At 42.4% G+C, this 27,480-nt stretch overlaps 1 protein-coding gene across 9 annotated transcripts in view; it reads left to right on the forward strand.

Moving 5' to 3' along the window:
• Window positions 1-26,745, forward strand: part of MEF2A (myocyte enhancer factor 2A) — a 142,029-nt gene extending 115,284 nt beyond the window's left edge. For 6 of the 9 annotated variants that reach the window (XM_066592853.1, XM_066592856.1, XM_066592852.1 and 3 more), the window contains 5 exons: window positions 7,500-7,684; window positions 10,155-10,178; window positions 11,711-11,837; window positions 12,987-13,113; window positions 15,979-26,745. In XM_066592853.1, coding sequence (XP_066448950.1) covers window positions 7,500-7,684; window positions 10,155-10,178; window positions 11,711-11,837; window positions 12,987-13,113; window positions 15,979-16,324 — 809 coding nt within the window. In that variant the 3' untranslated portion in view covers window positions 16,325-26,745. The remainder of the gene's footprint in view (window positions 1-7,499; window positions 7,685-10,154; window positions 10,179-11,710; window positions 11,838-12,986; window positions 13,114-15,978) is intronic. The other 3 variants (XM_066592857.1, XM_066592861.1, XM_066592860.1) reach the window with 1 other exon arrangement.
• The last annotated feature ends 735 nt before the right edge of the window (window positions 26,746-27,480 follow it).

The following is a 27,480-nucleotide window of genomic DNA, read 5'->3' on the forward strand; positions in this document are numbered from 1 at the left end:
CTACACGTATCAGTATATACCGACGCTATGTAGACCACCTTATTTCCTGTTGTTTTTATAGTGCCAACATAGTCCCCAGCGCTGTACAGAGACGGCCACCATTTACAGCAGTCCCTGTCCCCAATCGTTCTTGCAGGCCATGTTGCCCATCATACACATTCTCTCTAGTGCAGATTTCATAGAAGCCAACTAACCGATCCGTATGTTTTGAGAGTGTGGAATGAAGCCAGAGTATCCTAAGGCTGCCTGTCCACGGGCGAGTTTGAATTGCGTTCCCGGCGGCGATAATCCGGCTGCAGGGAATGCGGTTCAGGCTCTCCATAGCATTGTTATGGAGAGCGCTTCCCCCCTGGCCACGAACAGAGAATTATTGCGATTCTGCGCTCGCGGCCGGCAAATCCATAAGATAAGGCTGACAGCGGAGATCCGTCTGCCGGCTCCTGTTCCTGGGCGGCGGCTCCTGCAGCGGAGATACCGCAACGCCTGTGGACAGGGGGCCTTAAGGTGCGTTCAGAAGGAATGATTAGCATTCAAAACTTTGCAGCATTGTTCTACTTTGAACTATAATTAAGTGTAAACGCAGCCAACGATTGAATGATGAATGATAGTTTCTTTGTTTTATCATTCATTTCATGCAAGCATGAAAATCATTGTTGGCTCTTTAACTAATCTGTTTAAATACAGATCGTTCAGTCGTTCTCATTCCCTGGTGCAGTGAATGTGAACAATTTAGCAAGCAAACTAGTTGCCTGTATAAATAGGCTCCACGAGCAAACTCGGCCAAGAAATCGTTACGTGTAAAAGCACCCTTAGGAAACCAGGAACACATGGCTTCTGCTTCTGCTCTTGGTTTTTGTTTTTTGCCTTCCTCTGGATCAACACAGGAGGATAGAAGGCTGGACTAGATGGACATTGTCTTCATTCGGCCTAACAAACTATGTTACTATGTTACTAATCAAATTTCCCGGACTATAGGACAGTGTCTAATGGCTTGTGAGCCACATGTGGCTTCCAACACATTGCTATGTGGCTCACCATAGAAGTCCTGGGTTATGACCATATGTACTGGCAATTGATATTGTAGTCCTATTCTAAGCCCCCACCCCCATCCCCCTAAATGGTGCCAGTTCGGATGGCATAATACCATAATACTAGTGTTATGTTTCACATTGAGATATTTATCATCATATGTTAGCAATTTCACAATGTTTCTCCACATGTACACAAAGGCTATACAGTGACTTTGGGTGTGACTGATCTTGTAGCCAAAAATTACACTATGGATCGCACTGTGGTCCTGCTACATCACATGCTAATTTAAGCTAATGCATACATGGAGCTCACAAGTTGCCGCATCCCGACAATCGCTAAAAAATCCATCAGGATTAAATTTCTTGTGACTATCGGGCTGCAGCAACTTATAACTTTTAATGCGGCTGCATTTATTTACATAAGGCCGGTTTTACACAGGCGACAAAATCGCATGACTTTCTTGCAATGCTACAAATCACATGTATGTAAAGCCCATGATTTCCTATGGGTTCCTTCACATTAGCGATGTTTTGTAGGCTGCTACATTGTGAGGAAAAAAGTCCCAGGTTCCTAAATATTACCGCGATTTGTGAGGTTTTGTAGCCCATGTTTCCCTATGGAGACTTCCTTTCTGTTGCATCGCATGAAAACGCGGTTTTTGTGCAGCGCAATGTAACTTTTAACGTAGGAAATCCTACTGTAAAAACCCTAAAATAAGCCCTAGCTGTATTTAAAAACAAAAAACAAAAAAAAAACCTACCAGCCTCAGTCAGCTCTGACGCACTTCTCCTCCTTGCAGGTCCCTAGCACTTGTTTGAGGTCTTCTGTCAGCGCTTCCTGGATTGGAGGTTCAAAATCCCCGCCTCCAGGGAGCGCTGGCTGTGGCTGAGCCGCGGTGCTCGAGAACCAATCGCAGCCATTCATTGAATGGCTATGATTGGTTCATCGAACGCTGGCTCTGATTGGCTGAGCCGTGGTGCTTGAGAAACAATCAAAGGCAGCACTTTCTGGAGGCGGGTTTTTTTAAACTCCTGACCAGGAAGCTCTGCCAGAACACTTCAAACAAGTGCTGGAGATGCAGAGGAGACGTGCGGTGGAGCCAGACAGCGCCTCTTAGGTGATGTTTTTTTGTTTTTTTTTTCATGCAGCCAGGGCTTATATTTGGGGAGGGCTTATATTTCAAGCACTCCTTCCCCGGAAACCCCTGAAAAAAGAGCGCGACTTTGTAACACCGCGCATGACTTTATAGCGACACAAAATCGCAATATTGCTGCGAGAAAGCGCAACGATATCACAGAGAACACTGATACGGTGGGGTTTTTTTTTGCGGTGTTATTGCTGCCGTTCATTTGAAAGATGCCTTACAGTGAATATAGCAGAGTCCTATTGTTATCTTTGGCTGCTAGATGTGTCTCACACGGTCACCGTGTAGCCCTAGCCTAAAAATTTCTCTACTCCATTTTTAAACTGAATGTCTATGCCAACCAATACTCAAAGCTCAGTGTGGTTCGTAAGGTACAAAGGTTGGGGACCTCTAAAAAGGGGGCATAGTAGTAAATAACAAACTGTTAATCCACAAGGAAAAGGCTTGCATTTGTCCGAAGTTGTTATTGCATCACAAAGAAGGGATTTAGTCTACAAAGCTGGAAATTGCATGATGTTTAGGGAACCTGTTAGACTCAGTTAAGCCCTACCTGTGGGCAATATAAAATTGCCAACAGGCTTCCTGTCCTGAGTCGGACATGGGGAGAAGCAGGGGTGTAACTATAGAGGATGCAGGGGATGCGGTTGCACCCGGGCCCAGGAGCCTTAAGGGGCCCATAAGGCTTCTCTTCTCCATTAATGGAGCCCAGTACTATGAATAAACCATTATAGTTGGGGCCCTCTTACAGGTTTTGCATTGGGGCCCAGAAGCTTCAGGTTACGCCTCTGGGGAGAAGTATCTACTGGGCCGTTCCTCTCCTGCTCTAACCTGCTCAGCTTCATTGGTCTGCCTCTACAGTCGAATATGGAGAAACCTATCTCTCAAACTGAGCCAAGGGGCAAGACGTTGAAGGGGTGCTACCCAGCGGACACTTTTACCCGTACCTAGCTTTAAAAAAAAAAAAAAGTTTCCTTATTGAAAAAGCTTTAACAAAACCAAACCAATTACCAAAGCCAAGTGTTAAAACACTAGACTTGGCCAAACTATAACAGTCGCAACCACATATGTGAATTTTAAAGTGCTAAATGTGATTTTGAAATTCTATGAAAAGCTATAAAAAGACAAGATGAGGTGCAGTAGTATTCACCACGCATAGGAGATTAAGGAAGACCGTTAAACACAAATTAAATACTGTACATCGCTACACTACACAGAAAAATACAATGTATTCACGAAATCTCGTACCGCCACTTGAGCTAAAAAATCAGGCCCAAATTGAAAAGATGAAGACAGAAATGTCCATTCCTCCCTTATAATGGCAGTGGAAGGTAATTAAGGCTTCGTGGCAAGGTATACTGTCCAAGGTAGACAGGGGGAATGTGTCGGAACCTTAGGTGCATAGCTGAAGGAATAGTATTGCTTCAGATAAGGAATAGTCCTTGCGTTAATGACTTCGGCAAGGAAAGGGTTTTTTGTTTTTTTTTGGTGATTGCCATACGGCACGCAGGGAGAATGTGAGATATAACCACAGAATATTGAGGTGGATGTCTATTTACATACATAAAATGGAAAGCTGGTGCCGGATCAGAAGCTATAAAGTGGGGAGTTACGGAGTTCACCCAGGACCACGACGGTAACAAGATGGCATCCGCTACGATTAGAGGAAAGTAGGTTTCATCACCAACACAGAAAGGGGTTCTTTACTGTAAGAGCAGTTAGACTGTGGAACTCTCTACCGGAGGAAGTGGTGATGGCAAAATCCATAGAGGAGTTTAAAAGGGGACTTGATGTCTTTCTGGAGAAGAAGTATATTACAGGATATAAATATTAGGTTAAGTGTCAATCCTGGTATATAGGCAGGTAGGAACTATTAGGGGTTGATCCAGGGAACAGTCTGATTGCCATTAGGGAGTCGGGAAGGAATTTTTCCCCCAAAAGGGCTAATTGGCTTCTGGCCTTGGGGTTTTTTGCCTTCCTCTGGATCAACGCAGTAGGATAGACAGGCTGGACTAGATGGACAATGTCTTCATTCGGCCTTACATACTATGTTACTATATAAAATCAAAGATTACATTCTAAGAGGAACGGGTAACTGGGCCCCACCACAAATATAGCCGGATTCTCTAAAGGCCGAAACCCTTCCCCAAACTTTCCTGTATACCTGGCTCTTTTTAAAAGTTTATTTCCAAGCTTACAGTGAAACATAGCAGAGGTTCAAACGCTCATGCGTGTTTTTGAACCAAAGCCAGAAGTGGATCCAGCAGGATGGAGAAGTAGAAGTTTTTCCTTTTATATTTCCCATTTCTTTTGAACCCACTTCTGGCTTTGATTCAAAAATCTGCAAGTACAAAACCAGCCTACAACATAGTTCATTGTAATGAGGAACCTGTCAGCATTTCATGCTACCTCTGCTTGGGGTACTATGAATCTACTCGCAGATTCCACTTTAAAACATGGATTCCCAGAGAGATTTGCCTTGTACTTTCTGGATTACCAGTAATTCAATCAGCCTGATTGCTGCACTGGATTCCATTCCTCTCCTCAACTTTTTGGCTCCATCTTCTCTCAGCTGCTGCCTTTTGTGTATTACAGTCAACTTTTTTTCCATAGTTAAAACAAATCTGTTCTGTATAAGTACTATGCGGGTGTATTTTCTGTCGCACATTGTGAGAATGAGGTTTGTATTGGTAATGTGCTACAGATGACCAATAAGTCTAAGGCTTACTGCGCCCTCTTCGTCCATCACGGAGTTCAGCTCAGCATAAAAGCCGTCGTCCCTGATAAGAGGGACACCATGCTGTGCTATCTTCGGGCAGCGCTGATGGCATTGTATGCAACCTGCTGCCCCTGGAAGAACAAAAGTGGTGTATTTAGAGAACAGAACACCCGCTGTTCTCTAAATACATACAAATGAAGCTAATTAGCTACTAATGGTCTAATGTACTTAGTGCAAAATGATTGCTCAAAACTGTCAGTTTCTGACAAATTTGGAGCAATCCTCTTTGCATGTAAATAGACCTTAATTGTTTTTTACCAGATGTGTCAGAACTGGAGAAATGTGGCAAACTGCTTTTATCCACATAACACAGGTATATGCTCAATTTCCTTATATGTGGACCCCATTATTTGTAGTCAGATGATCTTTGCAGACTTTGAAGTTTGCTGTCAGGCTTTATCCTGTAGAGTAATCTCATTAGGATTGGTGGTATAGTACGCGCTGCTGGGTCCTCATAAGGTGGTAGAGCAGCTTTCATTCAGCAGCGCTGTCCCCCAGGCCAATGCTATCCACACAGGACTGGCAGTTCTGCTGGATAATTGCCTTCTGTTATGACAGCAAAATGGGATTGAATCAGACATCATTAACAGCAGAAGTGACTGGCTGCAGCTCACAGATTCTGCTCCCCAGTTGGCGCCTGATTAAGTTTGGAGCCGGGGTGGCAAGGAGAGAGCTGTTTTGTGATAGCTGAGCCAGGTATAATGAAAGTATTTGCCCCTTGCTTAAAGCGAGGAGTGAAAAGGGAAAGCAGAAATGGCCTTAACCATCAGATTTTCTCTATATAAAGAATGAAGATTCAGCTGGGACATGAGGATAGCGGGTGCGCTGGGGGGGGATATATGAGAAGCAAAATGACTAGTTTACAGTATATTCATCTATGCACACCGGGGAACAAAACAGAAAAGCCAACCCCCTCCCCCCCCCAAAAAAAGATATTCTATAAATCAGCTACTGGAAATCATATGTTCTTTATAGCGGTGTCAATGGCACTTTATATTTTAAGACACGGCAGAGGCTGATTCCGCCTTTCTGCTGCAGAAGACCTAGGCCGTTTTATCGTGGAATTGAATTAAAAAATGGTTGTGGACGGGCACAGATTCGAGACTTTTTAAACGCGGATGTACAGTGGATTGTCCGCATGGGAAAAAAAATTGTGAGCCCAAGCACTGCCTTTCCCCACCTCCCTGCTTGGTCTCCAAGCAACCTGAGAAGTAATTGTAATTGCGGATGTGTTGCTGATGGAACGCTTCCATAGAGATCAATTGAGCCGGTCCGCGCTGAAATAGAATTCAAATCTGCATGTGTGTGTGAAGCTTCCGAAGCCCTGGGCGCATATTACCGTGGATGGTCCACGCAGGTTCTGCAATTCAAATCCGCCCATGTGCAGGCGGCCTAAGGCCACTTTCACACTCGGCGTCGACAAAATGCTGCGATTTAGATCTCACCATTTTGCTACGATTTTTACACTTTTTTCAAACGCAAGTCACAGCTTTCACAGCGCTTTTGAACTTACTCCATCATTGCGATGGGTGATGAGGTGAGTTAAAAAAACGTGAAAACGCGCCAAAATAGAGAAGGTGCTCCAAGATCACGCGCAGTTCTCCGAGGCCCCATTGAAATCAATGGGAGCATTGCACGGTGATTACCGCTGCGTTTAAAAACACCGCGGTAAAAAGCGCATGTGTGAGAGTGACCTTATGTACTGTATTTTGTGGATTCTGCCCTACTAATTCTGTAACGTCTCTGCGGCATGACCTTGAGTTGGTGCGGGTTCATGGTGCAGTGTGAAGAATTCCCATATGCACCTAGAAGCAAAGAAAGCCATGCTGAATATCAAAAAACATTTCCGAGGTCCCTTACACCTGACGCGGACCAAAAGAGTCGTGTCCCTTACAGCTTGTTGGGCTAGTAGTCAATATCCTTTTTTTCTTTATTGTATAGGGAGGCGTAATAGACTGTACTATATTTTTTAAACCTATCCGCCTACGTTGGAGCCTTCTGATAGAGGTGTTCATTGGGAGATCCTCCGGACACTTACCTCTTACTGAAGGCTCGAATGTAATGAGAACAGAACCTAATCTGTAGGATTGTCATGTGTCTTTCCAGTTGCATATGAATAGTTTATCTTTCGATATGACCAGTACTGGTGAGAATAGTAGCAGTATATAGCAGAGTATATAGCGAAGCGTAAAGTTCCTTCCTAAAAACAAAGTAGTTATTTCACATGTTGGGTATGAAATATAGTTCAAGCAATGTGGCTTTGAGTCCATTAAAGAGGTTTCCAGGATTATGAAAACATGGCTGCTCTCTTCTAAAAACATCCCACTCCCGTCAATAGGTTATGTGTTGTATTGCTGTTCATCCCTATTCACTTCACTGGAGCTGAACTGCAATACCAGGCACAACCCATGGTCAAGGGTGGCAATGTTTGTTAAAGGGATTGTCCAGGATTAGAAAAGAATAGTTCTCTTCCAAAAAGATTCAGAGAATATACTAACCAATCTTTTTATGCTATTAAATATCTCTACAATATTTTGTCTCTTTAAGGTAATGGGTTTGTCAACCCTAGAGCTTCTCCAAGCCTTCTAGGACCATCTGGTGGCAACGGATTGGGGAAAGTCATGCCCACAAAGTCTCCACCACCTCCAGGGGGCAATTTGGGAATGAACAGCAGAAAGCCTGACTTGCGTGTAGTCATACCTCCTTCCAGTAAAGGAATGATGCCCCCTCTGGTGAGTTTCTTGCCCTCGACTGCATATCTTTCAAGTATTAAGTAGGACTGAGCTGATAATGCCAATTTCTTATTCAGAATCTTATCCTTATTGATTCCTTTTTAATGGGACTATTTAAAAGAAAAAAAAAACAGAAACCTAAAACCATAACCTATAGCTTTAAACTTCTGGACTTTTTACTCCAAGGTGCATTCCAATTCGAAGGTCTCTTAATTTTTCTTTAAAAAAAACAAAAAACTACTTACCCCAAACTCTGGAAGTCTTGAGACTTCTCAATATAATTTCCATCTTAAAATATTTTCCACAAGGTTGACATCATGATTGCATGGCTGCTGCCAATTCTTCTTTAGGGGGTCTGTTTTGCCCTGTAAGAAAATAACTGATGCAAGAGAGGCACAACTGGAAATTTTGCAACCATGGTGAGCGTCCTTAATCTACGTCTCACCCATTGTAACAGTTGACGAAATGAAGGCACCATTCATGTTCTCAAAATGCGTCAAGACCACCGGATACATTGCTAAGCGTGCGGGTTTGTGATCGTCTGTCAACATTTGCTGCAGTTTCTGCATCTTCAGGATGGTGTGCACAGATCCAATGGAAATGCAGACTTTTGCAGGCAGCGTCTTCCACAGACAATTGGCGGTCTGCCGTAGCCACTTGTTCCAATTGACTAATTATGTTTCAGACTGGCTAGTGCATAATTCAGGATCCTCGGGTTCGTTCTCACATGACGTTCGGTCGTCTTTGAACTGTTGCACCTATGAAAGCATGTTTTTCACGTCCATAGCACCTTCAGCGCATGCATCACTCAGCTGACTATGAATGTCGATGAGTGTCATTCCATGTGAAGGAAACTGATGATTACCTGCTGTTCTTGGAACAGCACTTCTAACTCTAGCCGCGGTCACGTGGGTTCTGTGCAGTGAACGATCCTGCTATCTGCTTCACTTATCCCCAAAAAAGAATGCCCGTCTCTTCTACAAGGTGTGCCATGTTTCTTTCTGCTCATATTCCCGAGAAAAAAATTAGGGTGTAGAGTAGTAAAAAAAAAACGTGGTGGAGCAACCCCGGTAGAGAATGGAGATTGGAAACTATGCCCTCTTTTTGAAGGGTGGTAAGCTAGGGATTAGTTTCCCTTATTTCAGAGACCTAGCAAGATAGTCTCTAAATATAGAAGGTGCAGCTCACCCCAAGTAGCGTTATACTCAACTAGGTAAACATTTTGACCATATAGACTAGGAAAATAAAAAAATTCTATTAGTGTGGTGCAATCTCCAGGCGTAATATAATTACCTGAGGTTGTATATTGCCAAACCTCTCCACAGAGGTTGGTTTATTGATGAAAACCAGTCTGTTTACGTGTTTCGAGGTTGATGAACCTCTTCCTCAATATTTGCTGGGGATACACTCGCTCTTGTATCACCCAACAGCGCACACTTACTGAAGTCTAAACCTTGAGCTTCTGCGCTGATTGTCACATCTGAGGTGACCAGTTAGTGGAACAGCTTCATGGCAATATACCATCTCATGTAATTATATTACACCTGGAGGTCGCGCCACGCACCCAAAGAATTTTTTATTTTCCTAGTCTATATGTGAGGAAAAAATTTGGAAACCTTAGAACTAGAAATGCACCTCGTATTTAGGTTGTATTGCTATTCTGTGATATGGGGGGGGGGGAGGCAAACTAATAATCAACCATCTTAATGAAAAAGAAACTTGTTACAGCACCTCCCCTTCAAAATTGGAGTAACTGCAGAATAAAATGTCTAGATAGTCGACAAAAACTGCAGGGAAAAAATCCTGTAAAGGAATCGCCAATTGCCTCGTATTATAGGGGGAAAAAAAATCCATCTCCAGTGATGATTTGTAAAAATCCTTGGATCAACAACCCAGATCTAAAAAATGTGTCAATTTGTAATTGTAGTGATCCTAGGTTATAATGGAAGCCACTTCTAGTAAATTAGAAGAGCTTCTACAATACAGTTTGGTGGATGCATGTTTCTTGTTTGTCCATTGTGTAATGCACATGTTCCGAGCTGGATGTTGATGACCACCATAGGCACCAGATCCGTACACTATCTTATTGCAATATGTAGAAAAGGTTACACATAGAGATGAGCGAGCATACTCGCTAAGGCAAACTACTCAAGCGAGTGGTGCCTTATGCGAGTACCTGCCAGCTCATCTCAAGATTCGGGTGCCGGCAGGGGAGAGCGGTGAGTTGCGGGAGTGAGAGAGAGATCTTTCGCCCCTTCCTCCCCTCTCTCCCCCCGCCGTTCCCCGCCCCCTGCCGGCACCCGAATCTTTAGAGACGAGTGGGCAGGTACTCGCATAAGACACTACTCGCTCCAGTAGTTTGCCTTAGCAAGTACGCTCGCTCATCTCTAGTTACAGATGATCTTCTATTGTCGGCTCACGTTCACACACAATATCCTCTGTAATTCTACTTTTCCTCATTTACATACAGACAGAAGAAGATGAATTAGACTTGGTGAGTTAAGTGTGTGCTTGTTGGAGATATATATACCTGATCACTCCATGTTCCCTTTAACATTCCTGAAGCTCAGAGGGAAAAGTAATTCCCAACAAGTACTGCAGGACCGGACGAGTTATTTCCTGCAGAAGAATGGAATTGTGTTTTTTTGGGGTTTTTTTTGGTCAATCTGTGTTCAAAGGGAACATTGGATGTGAGTTTCACACTGTGTTTTGTGCCTGGAATCAGCACCGATCACATAACTGTACATCACACAATACAGCGCCACCCCCACCATCCTCTTCATCAGCGCCACCGTATCGCTATTCTTCAGGTTACTGTCTGCTTCCTTCAGCCTGGTAGGAGTGCTGCACTGTTTTGTCTTCCTCTTTCAGCGAGGTTACATCATCCTCGGTGAGGTCATTTCTTGTCAGGGCTGTGAATGATCTCATCTTCCTCAGGAGAACTAAAGCACAAGTCTGCTTGTCTACGGACAGGCAGCGAGCCCTACGCAAGTGCTCGGAGGAGTCCTGCTCACACCTATTTACATACTGATTTACTGCCTCAGTGAATGAGACCCACCCCTGAATGCCAATGCCAAGATTCTGGCTATTGCTTAATATTTTATTGAATGGAGTACATGCCAACGATGACCCACTTTCTGCACGTTACTGGGATGCTATGACGGTTTCCTATTTTCTCATTTGATTAATTACATACAAAATATGAAGTATTTAGAGTTTACTAAACTAGATTTCCAAATCTTAATGTTATAATGCCATTGTGTCACTTGGCCCTTGGCACGTTGTAAACCTCTTGCTACCTGACTGTAAATGCATCTGCTGGAATCCCAATTGCTCCACATGCATCTAGGGGCCTTTTGCTTCTTAATATATTCAGCAAAGGTTCCTGTAGTGCCTTCACATTCTATCTTGTTACACAGTAGCAGATCCCACCTTTTAGCTATGTGTAGACTTGGCACTCACAATGCCAAGTGACATTGGAAATAGTTGGTATTCTGTATGAGAGCACCACAAAAACTTGCATCCTTAATTTATTGACCAGCCCCGCTAGGCCTCCAGCTATCGCCCACACATCACAGCCTGCTACAATGCATGTATATCTGAGCCTATTACATGTGAGGTATAACGCCAGCATGCTGTTTTCATTTTTTTTTCCGATTCCATGGAAATTGCAGCAAATCAAGCATCTGTATGTACGTTGTGTTTGGTGCTCTGCCTGTTTCATTATTCGCTTCATCGTTGTATTATACTTAGTCTTCATATTTGCTTTGAGGGGGAAAAGATCTCGAATAAGCATTACAGCACTGCCCTCTGTTGGTGGTCGCATGCAATAACACACACAATACTGGTAACCATGCACTTGTGTTTTTGTAGTATTGTTTGTATATGAGCACCAATTATTGTACGGATAATTACATTTATTTTTTAATTTTGTACATATTTTGGCTCCACTGCTACTTTTTTTTTTTTTTTTTTGCTTTCACCCTAAATTTAATATATTACAATGGTTTCTGGTTTTGTTCACAGAATACCCAAAGGATAAGTAGCTCCCAGTCTACCCAGCCTCTCGCTACTCCAGTTGTCTCTGTGACTACTCCTAGTTTGGCCACACAAGGCCTGGTGTACTCTGCCATGCCAACTACCTACAATACTGGTAAGTCTTTGGTTTTCTTTGTATTTTTCTTCTGTCTGAACTTCCTTAATTTATTTGTGGGCGAGGACATGGTCTGTAGCTTATCTGTATGCCCTGGTGCATCATTCTGTCCATGTATTTCGTAGTCAGGTAAATGGCTTGAATATAATACAAGGTGATTCAGAAAGTAGGATGTAAGAGTTGATTTCTTCATACATGAATTGACATACAACAGCCAGAAAGACATGAAAAGATAGAGGAATTTAGGTTTTGCAGATGTTCCATGTGGGCACCGTTGGTGGCACGCCAGATGTCCCTTCGATAATTCAATTCTTCCCAGATGTCCCGCTGGCATATGCTCCGCTATGGATTCCATTGCAGCAGAGATGCGTTGTATTAGATTGTTTAGTGTCACCAACCGTGGTCACATGGAAAATCGGTAAGGTGCATTAAAAACTTGAAGTTCTATCTTTTAATGTCATTCTGGCTGTTGTGCGTCAATTCATGTATTGATAATTCGGCTTTATTTTTGCATCTTTTTGAATCACCCTGTACTATGTTTCCCATGTGGTCTGCTCATTCGTGTATGGCAGAAGAAAACTTCCCTGACCATTACAACTGATCATTGGGGGTCCCAGGAGCCCATCAGCAGTGGTCAGCTAATCGCTACCGTGGCTGATCCTAGAGAAGTATTTCCTGCAGCAGAATCTGCACCTGTAATGGATTTGTGGATTTCACCCTATGCACTGGAAAGGTTGAAATCCACAATAAGGATTGATGTGCTGTGAATTTCATAATCCACCCCAAGGTTAATTTCCGCATGGAAAATATTCACAGCCTGTCTTTGTCGGTACTGTAGTACCCTGCGGATTTTCCGCACATAACATGTAAAGTGTACAAGTATACTTATGACGGCAGACAGAATAGATCTGCCTAAGACTAGTGTGAATGACTGCATAGAATGTTGTTGCATATATGTCCGACCCTCCTTGTTACTACTTCTAGCTCCACAGTTTCGGCTTCTGTTGTGCTTTTTCTTTTCTTACTATAAAAAAGCATAAATGAAAATCTAACAAATATATAAAGACTTGATATAACGTTGAACAGAGTCTGGTTTTTGCTGACTTGTGTGGAACATTAGAAGCTGACTATGTTTTCTTTGTTGTACAGATTACTCCCTCACCAGTGCGGACCTGTCTGTTCTTCAGGGGTTTAACTCCCCAGGAATGCTGCCTATAGGACAGGTATCCGCCTGGCAGCAGCACCACTTAGGACAAGCTGCCCTCAGCTCTCTTGTGTGAGTGACCATTCAGAAACATTATGCAAATAGTCATCAAAATCTAGATTATGTAGGATGTCTCCTAAGCCACTGGTGGTGATCAGTATTTATGAGCCACATGATCAATCTACTAGTAGCCATTCACCCCATTTTTACCTATGAGCATACACATTCGGGGGGGGGGGGGGCATGTTTTAATAGGGGGATGGAGAAGAGTAACTGTCACATAGCAGGATGGGGTAGGGTCCAACTCGACTGATATTTACCGTATTTGCCCTAACAAGACATAAGGGCCATCCTTATAGACCTCTATTAACTGGGGGACCTCTTTCAATTTGGCAAGAGCCTTTAAAAAAATGTGCCAGCTTTCAGAGATCTGATGTATAAATTTAAAGGGATTGTCCCACAAAGGTCATAAACGCCTATCGAAAGGATATATGTCTGATCATGGGGCCCCTCAGTGATCACTAGAAGTGGTCCCAAACCCCCTTTTTTCCTTACTGCACGACTGCAGTGTGTTTTAATGGTCTGCTTCCTGCCCGCTCTATTATACCTCTGTGGAGCAGACTTGGGCCTCATGCACATGGCAGGTCCGGATTCGGCCTGCGAAATCCCTCACTGAACCAACTGTGACAGTGGCGGGTGACCCTGCATACCTGTGTGTGCAGGCGGCAGCATCTACGCGGATCTCTCTTCTTCCAGCTTCTCTGTACTGCGGATGGTCAGCACGGCTCGTCATTGGACATATGCAGCACAGATTTTTCTTTAAACTCCTTGCTTTTTCCCACAAAGTCCATGGCCTATCTTCAATGGAAGCCATCCGGGTGGGAACCGCAGGAAAATGGAACTTTTTTTGCATTGCATGCTATGGAGGGTTATTGCTGCTGAATCTGGAGGCGGACGCCTACTCTGGATTCCACAGCAAAAATCCGCCTGTCTGCCCTGGGCCTTAAGCAGACGATTGTTGTAGTCGGCTGATCCCATCATCGTAATAGCTGTTGGATGGAGCAGCAAGGCGCACGCGTGACCACCACTTCATTCATACTCCTCCTCACAGTGGTCTTGTCATGAGGAGGAACGGGAAGCAAGGACCCCTGTTCTAGTGATTGTGGTGGTTCCAGTGATAGGAATCCGTGATCAGACATTGATCACTTGTCCAGTGGATAGCTGATTAATGTCCACTGTGGGGAAAAGCACTTTCAAGTTTGTTTTCAGATCACATTTAGAGTCCTTTTGAAACATCCTGATTAGCATGTGTCGAAGCACCTAGAGATATTAATTTTTTCATGTGACACACAATTGTGGCAGGCTTCTGGTCTGTAGAAATACAGGATCCAGGCAGAAACCTCTTGCACCAACTTGGCACCATTCAAACAAAAAGCCAAGAGACCTGCATATACAAACCCACACTGCTCTCCAGAAATCATGGGGTTAACACCACTGCTAGTAATTGCAGACACATCTCACATCATACCGCCCATTGTTTTCAATAGGGCCGGCAGCAGCATCGCACCACGTGCAAGCTGCATGCGATGCAAGGTCTCCCATTGAAAACAATAGGAGAAACTCTGCGATCCTACGCAGTGTAAAAGCAGCTTTAGCCAATGCAAAGAGCTTACGAGATAAGGATAACTTTGAGTTATGTGGAACTCAAATCGATACACGTAAAGTATATGGCAGTGGTGGTTAACCTATGGCATGTGTGCCAGAGGTGGCACACAGAGACCACTCTGCTGTTACGTGTGCCAGCAGCTGCTCACCACTGTAGTGAATACCGGCCGAAGTGCCGCAGCTCCCTGGCCGGTATTTACTCAGCGGTGCTGATCCCAGGTGCAGGCTGTGACGTCCATGTGCATCTAGGATCCTCCTTCCCTGACGTCTCCTCCTTGGTTCTGCAAGAGCAGAAGTGAGGAGGCATCCGGACGCACACTGTTGTCTGCAGCTGCGCCGAGCAGAGAAGCAGTGGCGCTTTGTCGAGGAGGAGGTGAGTATTTGGCTCTCAGGGGGGCACTATTGCTTCTGGGACTGATATAGGGAATACGATTAGTAATCGTGTCCCCTATATCAGCCTCAGTAGTAATAGCATTGCTACTGGGACTGCTGTGGGGGTCACTATTACTACTGGGCCTATGGTGGCAAACTCTGTAGCATTTCCGCATCTAAAAAGCGATCAAAATCTGCACGCTGTCTATTTTTTTGAAACAGCCCTGTCCTTTGTTATAAGGACTGAGGCAAAATCCTACATCCTGATAAGCCCCGCCCCCTGACGTGTTGGCACTTATTGAGAAATAAGTGGGTTTTGGGTTGCAGTTTGGGCACTCGGTCTCTAAAACGTTCGCCATCACTGGTATATAGACTCATCATGCATTATCACACCAGGTATATTCACCTGCTCTTATCTATCACTAGATAATGACCTGCTTATTACCTACAGGCTGTTTGTGCTGCTCAACCTGGACACAGGGCTACTGTCTGATCTTCCAGTTGAGTTCAACAAATCTAGGCTCGCTTAAAGGGGTTGTCCAGAATTAGAAAAACATGTCTGCTTTCTTTCAAACACAGCACCACCCTTGTCCATAGGGTTGTGTGTAGTATTTAAGCTCCGCTCCATTGAAATGAATGGGATCTGAGCTGCAATACCAGACACAACCCCCACACAAGATTGGTGATGTGTTTGCAAGAAAGCAGCCTTGTTTTTTGTAACCCTAGCCAACCCCTTCAACACACTACAACTTTACCGAAGTCTGATTTAATATGGCAATATGATATAGAGAGCGGTCTACTTTCAGTATTTCCATAGAATTATCCTTGAGCTCAGAAATGTCCTTGTCATTCCCCATCTAAAGCAGCATTAATAATCAGATCTCTCTACTCTTTCCATAGGGCCGGTGGGCAATTAACTCAGGGTTCAAACTTATCCATAAATACCAACCAAAATGTCAACATAAAGTCAGAGCCAATATCCCCTCCCCGTGACAGACTCGCTTCATCTGGATTCACCCAGCATCAACAGCCGCATCATCATCATCAACACCACCAGGCCCGTCCAGAAATGGGACGATCACCCGTGGACAGCCTAAGCAGCTCCAGCAGCTCGTACGATGGCAGCGACCGAGAGGACGTCAGGAATGATTTCCATTCCCCTGTCGGCATTGGACGAAGCTCCAATAATGAGGACAGGGACAGTCCCTCCATGAAGCGGATGAGAATGGATGCCTGGGTGACATAGAGACCAATTTCTCCTCTTCTCTGTCAGAGTCCCCAGCATATCACAAAACTTTTTTTCCAGAGGATGCAGAACCCTTATATATAAGCAAATCTATATATATACATATAGAGAGAAAGAAGTATGTCACACGCACACAAGAGCCAACTTTTGTGTGTTTCTGTGAGCTCGCGTATGTTTCTCACAAATCAATCAGGTACCTGCTGCAATGACTGTACACAGACCTACAACTTTATCTGGCAATGTGGCAATGTGGCACGTGGCGTGGGGGGTGGGCAAAAAATTCCTATTCTGGAGGAATATATAAAACCTTGTGTGTCTGGTACTGTACCACATTGAGACTGCAATAGTAAAAGGGTGTTAGACAGGGTTGGGGGGTAGTGCCATGCTTCTCCCTGTAGTGCCGTATTGTAGGACCCTTTCACCACCTCAGCCAACTCTTACTCAACAGGGTCCGAAGGAAAAAAAAAAATAGCAATGCAGTTTGTGTTTGTGGCCCAGATGAGTTAAAGACGTGGCTTTGTAGCAGGAATGAAAAGCAGGAAACTAAAGAAAGCAATACTGTATATGACAATGTTTTACCCCTAACGACCATGCCTAGATCCCCCTCAATAAAAGGAGTACATGAAGGGCTTAAGCCACACAATCTCTATTTTTGCACGTGCAACACAAAAAGCAAAAGTACCGGGGGAAAGAAAAAAAAAATGTTAGAGGGGCAACTTCTAAAAATGTGCAACTTACCGAATAAATCAATACACGGGATCGGGGAAAGGGGGGAGGGAGCATGAGAATTTTCTTTCTAAAGATCTATATGCCCGCAGGAGGCATTAAAAAGTAATATATTAAGTTATAATTGGGATATGTTTCAGAGCATTTCTTTTTACATTCATACCTTGAAGAACAGATAGATTAAGTGATTTTAGCTTGTGTATATTTTATATTATTAAGGACAAAAAAATAAACCAATACCCTTCTGAATTAATGACTATATATAAAGTTCTATACTTTTGAACATGTTCTGCAATGAATTATTTATATAAACCAAAGCTGTATGTTTGAGCTTCTTTTGTAGACTTTAGCTCGAAACGGTTATTTCATTTTTATAGGGTTTCCCCCCCCCCCTTTTTTTTTTTTTGCTTTTACTGTTAAAACTAAAAAGTAAAAAAAAGCTAAATAATGCAACAACTTTACAGAGAGACGAAACAAGCCATGCTATACATATATAGAAGTGTATGTGTAAACTAAACTTTGAGCCAAACTTGTTATTTGTATATAGCATCCTAACTATTTCACCACAGGGTGTAAGTACCAATGTATTGTATGTTCACCAAATGAAATATATAACTATCGGACTGCTGCCAACTTGAACAGGAAAAGGCAATATCCTAGTAGAAGAGTATTCAGTGTGTAATGTACAACTTTGTCAGATATGCTGTATTCCCCTTTGGGTATTGCTAGTACTGTTAACTAAACAACTCTTGACTTTTCGGAGAGTTGTAGAAGTTTTTTTTTTGTTTTTTTTTGTGCTATTCACAGTGGTGTGGTTTATTATATATATTTTTTTTAATCTAAATTTAGTTCACGGATACTCCATAAGCAGCAATGTGGCAAATACAGCGATCTATAAACGCAAAAATAGAACGTTATTTGTAATGTAACTGGGGAAGTCGAAAGCGCACAGGGTCTGTAATCTGAAGGGGATGTGCAATAGTTACACAGACGGCACCATATCGTAGTGGCGCTGGACGACACAGTTTGGGGGGATGATAAAAACATGGCTGCTTTCTTCAAAAAATAGCACTAAGTCTTTCCATGACGTGTAAGCGGTATTCAACAAGGCGGGATTGCAGTAATACGCACAACCGGTGAACATTTTGGTGCTGTTTTTGGAAGAAAGTTGAGGCGTAAGTATAGGGGGTGCAGAGGGTGCGGCCACACCTGGGCCCAGGAGCCCTAGGGGGGCCTATAAAGTCTCTCTTCCCCATATTGTGAACTAATACTGTCAATGAAGCCTTATAGTTGGGGGCACCGCTGCAGATTTTGCACTGGGGCTCAGCAACTTCAAGTTGCGCCTCTGAAGAAAGCAGACGTGTTTTTCTGATCTCGGACGAACTTGTGCTGCAGTGCGGTTCTCACTGCAGTTTATTTTTCTGGAAAGAAACTTTTGACAACTTTGTCCTCCTCTCTTTGCAGGTATAATAAAAATAAACAATGGTGTATCTTATTCTGAAAGTCATCTCTTCTGGTTATCTCTACGTCAGATTTTATTTGGAGGGTCAGCATTTATTTTTTGTGCTATAATTTTTAGGAAAGAACTTCAACATTTGGTGGTATATTTTAAAGTCGATGTCAGGAAATGACCTAGTGTGTAAATGAGTTGTTTTTTTTAATGTTAAACATAGGTTTAATTTTTTTTAATTTTTTTTTTTTACATTTTCGTTGTCACGGTGTGTTTTTAAAAGAAAAATTAAAAAACCCTAAAACGCTGCAGTTTTTCGCAATGACTGTTAAGCTGAATAGTGTAAAGGTGCTTTTAGACACAGCAATTGTTCAAATGAGCGAAAGCGAATGATAATCGTTCGGTCTAAATGCAAGCCAACAACTGAACAGCAACGACATTCTGCATTCTTGTCATGAAGACATAAAAATCCGCATTGGCTCGTTCACTTATTGTTTTGCTTAAACAGCGATCGTTTAGTCCTTCTATTTGCTTACACAGGGTCTGAACGATTCTCGTTTGAACGGGCTGAACGAGTGCGAACGAGCCAGCGGTGACGTCGCTCATTCAAACGAGAATCTGTTCGTCTTAAAAAAAAAAAAAAAAAAAAAAATTAAATAAAAATATTCCTTTTCTATAAAAAAAAAAAACCTTTCAGTAGTCCCCATTATCGTCACTGACAGGATTACAATGAGAGGTAAAACATAGAATCCAGCATTCACAATTGCTGACAATCACAGCTCCGTACAGGTCAGAGAACATGCCTAAATTTGTCTCCCATAGAAGTCAATGAGTCAACTCCTGTCCATTGTGTGAATAGTCCCTGAGACAGTCCATTGACATAAAAATGCCTTGCATCCGTGGAGAAATTGCACGCTGGCAAGCGCGATATCTGGTCGGGTTTCACGGCCCAATATTGCACTCGTCTGTGTGAAATTGGCCTAAGAGAAGAGATGCCAGCAGTTTTTTTTTAGCAGTTTAACCTTCACCGCTATAGGGACCTCAGCAGTCATTCTGAAAACTGCCGAATTGCAGTAAAATCACATGTCTGTGGAGTTTTTGGCCGGACGGCGGGCACTGTGCGTGTCTCTACCCGAAGAGATTATGGAAAATTGGTCCATTCCACTTACTAGAAATTTATTTTCACACTTTTTGGACTCCTAGATGTGATCATAATCTTAATTTGTCTGATTCGGTCTATAATACGGTGCCCCATGTGCCTCCCATTTATTATGGAGACAAGTTTTATTGTTTTTTTTTAAGGTGGCCATACACATAGGATAATGGTTACTCAGTCCATAGTCCTCCAAAGACCTGATTCACCTGGTTGTTATATTTCAGCTGACCATGGCTGAAATTGCAAGTGCATGGCGTAATCTGCAGAAACTGCGGCAGCTAATTGCCATTCTGGTCAAATCTCTAATAACATAAAAGCAGTAACACTCACCTGTCTTAGCTGCTCCCATTCCTCTAGTGGGTAGTCCCCACTTCCAGTGCTCGTCCGTCTTGACAGAGGGCCATGTGACTGCTGAAGTGTTCACATGTCTATTAGAATGTGCACTTAGAAGTGAGGACCAGCGGAAGACCGGATGCCGGAGAAACGGGAGCCGTAGCCGGTGAGGATTACTACTTCTACCTTGTTGAACCACTCTGGACTAGTTTCCCCTCCTAATAACCTTATTTTGTGTCACTGCTGGGTTTGTTTCTACAAACTATTGCCCACACTACTACGGTTGGTCATTGTCTAAGATGTAAGGCCAGCTTTATTCTCAGGGATTTTATACAAATCTATGAGAAAATAGTGTGGCATGCCCACAGGTATTCTCCCGCACAGATATACGGTATTGACATGCAGAAAGTAGACCTATAGGAACTCTTTGCTGTGCACGATTCTATAAAGTGAAGAAAATTGGCTTCTATCTCCATGTTTTTGGTTTTTTTTTCCCCTTCCTCTGGATCAACATTGGGGAGGGGCAATAGGCTTAACTAGATGGACATGGGTCTTCTTTTCCAGCCTTACATACAGTTACTTTGCTGTATTACCATGTGTCTACAGCATTATTGTGTGCATAAGCCCTTACCCATGTTCTACGCTAATCATCTACTGCAATAATGAAGCCAGAGATCCCCAAATCCAAGTTATATTTTACATTGGGATTAATTTCCTTAATATCAAAATCTTGTTCCAATTTATGTCCTTAGTGTGTAAAGCTGAAAGCTCCTACCAGCTCCTACTGCTCGTTATGTGGTTGGGTTAAAGGGCGTCCTCTTATTGACCTCCTTCCACCCTAACTAGCAATGGCGTAGGCTTCTGACCATCCCAATACGACAACACAGGGTACATTTTCGATTTGCCACATTGCTGTGCTTGAAGTGTCGGAGGTGAATGACGCATTTACTTTGTATCGGGGCTGTTACGTGATGGACTCCTCACACTATATGTGAGTGTAATTGTACACCGTGAGACTTTTTCCCCCTTTACTGTCTATTATCTTGTGTGCCTTACGAAAATGGCTGAGCTGACTGTATTCTTGTCCTATGCAGATGATTCCTGTTTATCCGTGCTGCTCAGAGCAATGAGCTGATTTAATGGGCCAGAGATCAAACCGTATCATTATGTCAAAGCCCTTGACGTCATACACTATACATAGTAGAATATGATGAGCGTCACCACGTCTGTATCATTACATTATTTTATATTCACCAGTAGTACCAAGAGTTGCAGGTTCCTTTCTTACAAAATTTACTTTATATACAAAGGTGACTTTTTCCCCATATATCTTCATTTTTTGGTATCATCTGGGCGGTAAGGCTCCATTCACATGTCGTTTGGGCATCATGTACGGTAGATATGCTTGTATGCAGCTTAATACCATACAACGGCTATTGAGATATATATAATTTGCTGTACAATCCAATTGCATTGAAAGGTGTAGCTAATACGGTCAAACATGGGCCTAATGGGCACATCTTATACATTTGGCCCAGATCACACTATACTACTATAGCCCATAAACATGTAAATGAAGCCTAATTTGCAGTTCCTGGGTCTGAGTATTGACTGTCAGATCTGTTTGTATGCATATTAGTACACAGAGAGCCTTTACTTGGCATTGCAGCATAATTATGTGTTATGGAATAAGTTGACTGTCTCTTTAAAATTGTTTTAACTGCTATTTCCATCTCAATCTGGCACCCATTGTTCTCCAGCTGTTGTGGAACTACAAGTCTCATCATTGTCTGTTATATAAATACAAGGGGTAAATGCTATGTGTACTCGGCAAATATTTTTTTCCCCCCTGGTTTTATTTCCCTGAAGCAATATAAATGGTGGTATCCACATGTTGGGTGTTAAGGTGGGCAGAGATATACAGCTTTTACTACGATGGGATGAATGCTCTATTATACAGAGGCTTGACTCCCAAGATCCTATGCAGAAATCGGTCTGATCACGAGATTACATTCCCTAAATGGGAAGCTAACAGTTGTAGCATACATGTATTATTCCGACACTGTCTATCACACTCATATGGCTCCAATTGTTCTCAATCTCTTAGTCTAAGTTCACATCTGCATTAGCGATTCTGTTTTCCTGTTCCTTTGTGGGAACCGGTAAATTGAATCCCCTGGCCGAACAGATCCGTCTTATAATGGACCCTATACACTATATTGGGGTCCGTTTAGTTCCTGCACCTATTGGGCATTTTTATTAGTCCTGCATTTCATGCGGCAGCTGTACCGGAGGCTCCAAATGGAGCTTGTAGTGCAGATGTGAACAGAGCATCAAAGTTTTTTAAAACTTTTATAAGGGTTTATTCACAAGAATAGAAGTGAAGAAAAGCAACAAAAAAGCTGAAGAAAATGAAATGGGGTGAAAATAAAGGGAAACCAGAACCCATCTTTCATTCTGATGCTATTTTAATTTGCAGTCTGATGGATCTGTTTAGGCGATAACGGCCCACCAGCCTGCGGTAAAAGCGAGCGGATACCCAGCTAGTATGAACTTAAACATGATCATATATCATTAACATTTAAGTGAAAATCACCAAAATTCTAACAATTTACCTTGACTGCAGTTTTCAAAATGCGCCACCTAAGACATATTCATTCTTCTACACTGACCTTACTCCACCGAACTTGTGGTAATCGCTGGTATTTAAGCACGCAAAAAGCTTAGCACACGGACAGATGAGGCATAGAGGCTTTCCACAAGTCGATCGGTTTTCCACATTGATGCATTCTTTTCTATTTTGCTTTTCAAACTGACAGATATTGGAAATATCACTTTATTTTTTAGACCTCTTTCCATGAGATAGGCTTGCAGTACGGCGTGGCAGGCCCTACTGATGGGTTAAGGACTAACGTACGCTGCAGCACTTAAAATGTGGATATCCTCAAATCATACCTAAAATCAATATCCTCAAATCATACCTAAAGACAGACAATTAATGCATATTTCACCAGAAAAAATAATCCTGGCGCATATGGGATACGTGTCGACCTACTTGTGTGATACAAGGGTGCTACGTAACTCACTAAATTTTTTATTTTTTTTTATTTTCTTAATTTTTTAACCACTATAAAGAATCTTGGACTGCAGCCCCCTAAACAAGGAAAACTCTCATGACCCTGCAATAAGGTGCACAGCACTAGGCCTGCTGTGCATGCATATTTACATGGCATTTGTATTGTGTTTTTGCGCAATGGGAAAACATTGGAAAGAATGCCTTGGATTCACATTTTGTTTTTGCTGCAAAAAACTCTGCAATTTAATATTCAGCGAAGGAATGACAATTAATAACTATATATATTGACGATTAACCCTTTCCAATCCAGTGTCTGACGTCTGAAGACATTATGATTTAAGGCTGTACAGCTCCGATGTTGGAAAACATCCGTCGGGGTTCTTACTGTATAGTAACAGCCTCTCTGCTGTCGGAGCCTATCCAATTTTTCACATCATGCACTAATGGCTTTAGCCAGCATATGGTGCTGTTGTATAACAGCATAAAAAGAGTAAGCCCCCTAGGAAAACCAGGATACAAATTGGGTTGGAAAGGGTTAAAGATTTATAGTAGAATTTTTTTTTAAACTCCCTATTTTTAGTTTGTTACTCTCCCTCCTCAAAGCAAAAATATAAATAATCCTAAAAACTGTTTACTAAATTTGGTATTTTTTATGGCAATTTCCACAGGGTCTTAACTGGTGTCACAGGTATCTGAGGTGCAATTACAATTAGCTGCACTTTACACATAGTAAGCTGTGTTTAACTTTGCCAACTTCATCTAGTTATGTCTTTTTTTTAACATGCAAACTCAGAACTTCCAATTAGTGGGATAGTTTGGCGACCCTTTGCTTTAAAATATATGCAATTCACTGCTGAAACCCCATCCTGAAGATTTCTCTTGAAGTATGCAAAGATTATTTTTCTCTTACTCCACCCCCTAGAGTCCAATTTTAAGGAACTCCTTTAAAGTACATTTTCCTCATATACCAGAATTGTGCAATTTTTTTCCACCCACAGTTTGCAAATGCTCTTCATTGAAAATATCCTAATATTTTGTGGCTGCAGCGTCTATGTAAACGAGGAAGCTCAACACAAATAAGAACCCTGTGTGTAGTTTACAGTCCTGTCCTAAAGGGGTTTCTGTGATATTTTTTTTTATATAGTTTTGAGCTCCCCATGCCCAGTGCTGGAATGCCATTTCGGTGATCCGGCACTGAGTCATCTGACCGATAATGTCCCGTAAACCTATCATTTGGACTTCTAATGTAGAAGCCCGGAGGCAGGTTTACTGGATCTCACTGATGACTTCCCTGCTAGCCTTCCATTGGTGGCAGCTGCTACATGAGATTACCCACGTGACTGCTGCAGCCATTGTAAATGGAGGAGCGGAGCAGCGGCGGTGTGCGGTAAGATGTATGCGTGAGTTTTTTTTTATCGTACACCTCACCTCCTGCCACCAATGATTGGGAAATCAGAAAACCCCTTAAACTAGCCATGCACATTAGGCGAAATGTTCTTTTTACATGAGATGACAAATGCACCTTGTATGGGGACAAATGATGGTATCTCAAATCATTCCTCCCAATACCGCCAACCCTTTGCCAATGTGTCAGTCAACCAATGTTGACTGACATGATCTTTTGTTGATCGGTGCTCATTCAAAATGAAATATATAAGCAGGACATGTAAAAAGGGCCCCAAGTAGAACAATGAATAACCATCTGGGCCAACCGATGACTGACTGTCGTTGTTTGGATAGAAGGCGGAAGCGGACAAAATTTTCATTTGATAGTTTTACAAAAGAGCTTTCTTTGAAAGAGTGTTCTCAGAAAGATTGCCCATCTCCCGCTGTCACAGAACCTGTTGGCCAGTTTGAACTGCTGTAACGGCTACGATGGACTAAAATGTGTTTGGCTTCTTCTGCCAAATGATCATTCATCTGGCCATTGTTCAGCCATCAAACAACATGAAAACAAAGGCCGTACCCAGAGCAATGTGACAGCAGGAGACCAAAAAACAAAAACACCTTGAAAAAGTGTCAACGGTGTGTAAGAAAAAAAACAAAATGTGGATAGAATTAACAAAAAAAAAAAAATATAATGAAGGTTTGCACCTTTTTTGTATTTTGGATCCACTCTTGTTTTTTTGCTTACAGATACAGATCAAAATACACGCAGGCGAATGAGGCATTAAGCTCCGTTTTATATGGCTGTTCTGTGGCCACACTTTAACTTCCAGAAACTACCCGCTCCCACACAGTTTTACCAAACCGTGATTGTGAACTCTGCGATAATGAAAGCTTGATTCAATTGAACCATAGAGGTTCAATGTGTTACATTTATAATACAACCCCCAAGGCTGAATTCACATGAGCGTATAAAAACTATGTTGGCTCCGCAAAAAACATGTTTCTTCATCCGAGTGCAGACTTATTTTTTTAAATTGTCTTAATTTTTCCACATCCTCAAAAAAGGGCCCATTTCATTTTTTTCTGCATCTCTTAGCAAAGCATCTAGTGATGAGCGAGCATACTCGCTAAGGGCAATTGCTCGAGCGAGCATTCCCCTTAGCGAGTACCTGCCCGCTCGAGAGAAAAGGTTCGGCTGTCGGCAGTGGGCAGGGAGCGGCCTCTCTCTCTCTCCACCCCCCCCCCCCCCGCTCCCCCCTGCTCACTGCCGCAACTCACCTGTCACCCGCGCCGGCAGCCAAACCTTTTCTCTCGAGCAGGCAGGTACTCGCTCGAGTAATTGTCCTTAGCGAGTATGCTCGCTCATCTCTAAAAGCATCCATGACGTACGTCTGCTTTTTTTTTTTTTTGTCTCTATTGACTTGAATGTGAGAGATCAGAATAGTGTATGCTGTGTTCCACACTGCTATATGATCTATGTGGGGAAAAAAAGAAAAGTGAATTGGCACACTGACAATTGTGGATCCGTGTGCTGTCACTGATAGACACTGACCAAAAATACACTCATGTGAATTAGCCTTAAAATGTAAATGTAATTCTGCCCATATGCCACTGGCATAACTAGGCTTGCGTTAGTGCAGCCAGAGACATCCATACAGTATTTACAGCTCATATCTAGTCTATCGATATTTCCCCTAAAGTCTATTTCCATTATTATTTAACAATTCTCATTATCTTGATCTGTTTTACAATAGCTGGACGACTTTGGATTGCAACAACGGATTGTTTTTACCAACTAACGTTGCGGTGTAATGAACCTTACATTTCCATCAATTTCACTGTCTTATTCTTTTACACGCGTCCCATATCTGCACACAAGATATACATAGTAAACATGGAATTTTTTGTTTTTACCAATTTATTGCGGCTGGGAAACCATTCAATGACATCCAGACTCCTTATGTAAATCACAAAGCAAACCTTCATGTACAGCGACTGTGATCTGTTTGCATTAATGAATAGATATTGTCACTAATTTGTTGTCCGTGGTTTGCAGACAATATTCTAAATGGCGACAGAAGCTGGACTTTGTCGCAGTCACTTTAGGGTAAAGGGAATTAAAATATTGAACTTGTGAGAATTGACTTCATGGGTGTGTTATTTTATCTTTATTATACATAATGGATATACTTGTGACTTTTGTTGAATGGTTATAAAAAGAATAGAGATTGTAAGATATTTGTATCCTGCATTCACTAAAGTAAATATAATGGCTTTTATTGTGCACTTCATCCTGGACTGTGTCATCTTTCCAACAGTGTCCACTTCCTGTAAACCAGAAAGAATGAGGCAGTTGTATTAGCAGATATGTTTTGTTTCACTCCTTAGGCTAGATTTGTGCTACAACTTCATGTGAGAGATGTACAGATTTGTTCTTCCTTGAAGGGAAGCTGTCACTGGGTTCATGCTGCCCAAACCATTTAATAAATTCTGAAACACTGCTACATTTCAGCAAAAACTTACCTACAAATATAACTCTGAGCTCAGCTGGAATGGAGCTCAGAGTCAAATGGGTGGGCTGCATCGGGGACTCCCTGCCCACATTATAAAGACTGACAGCCTTCTCCCTATACACAAGCAGGGAGATGAACTGTCACTCGTGATGATGCGGGTGGGGAGAGCCTGGCGTGTCTCGCATCTTTGACTCGAGAACGGAGCTCCAAGTCAAACTTCTATCTATATTTTTCCTGAAATGCAGGCAAAACATGGCCTAAATCGGCATATCTGTACCAGGTTTGTGTTGCCCATGGTTCAGGAAGCGCAAACCTGTTGCCAGGTTCCCTTTAACTTGTCTCTAAACCTGACAAATCCAGATATGTTCTACATTTAGTTAAATGTTTAACATGTCATGTAAACATCTCTCATGTGCATGACCCCATAAAAAAAAAAAAATGGGGTTCATGTTTGTGCATCTCAAAACACACAAATTTTGTGCGATTTTTTTTTTTTTTAGTGCCCGCGTGATG

The sequence above is a fragment of the Eleutherodactylus coqui genome, chromosome 2, assembly GCF_035609145.1.
Source record: "Eleutherodactylus coqui strain aEleCoq1 chromosome 2, aEleCoq1.hap1, whole genome shotgun sequence".
NCBI classification, from domain to species: Eukaryota; Metazoa; Chordata; class Amphibia; order Anura; family Eleutherodactylidae; genus Eleutherodactylus; species Eleutherodactylus coqui.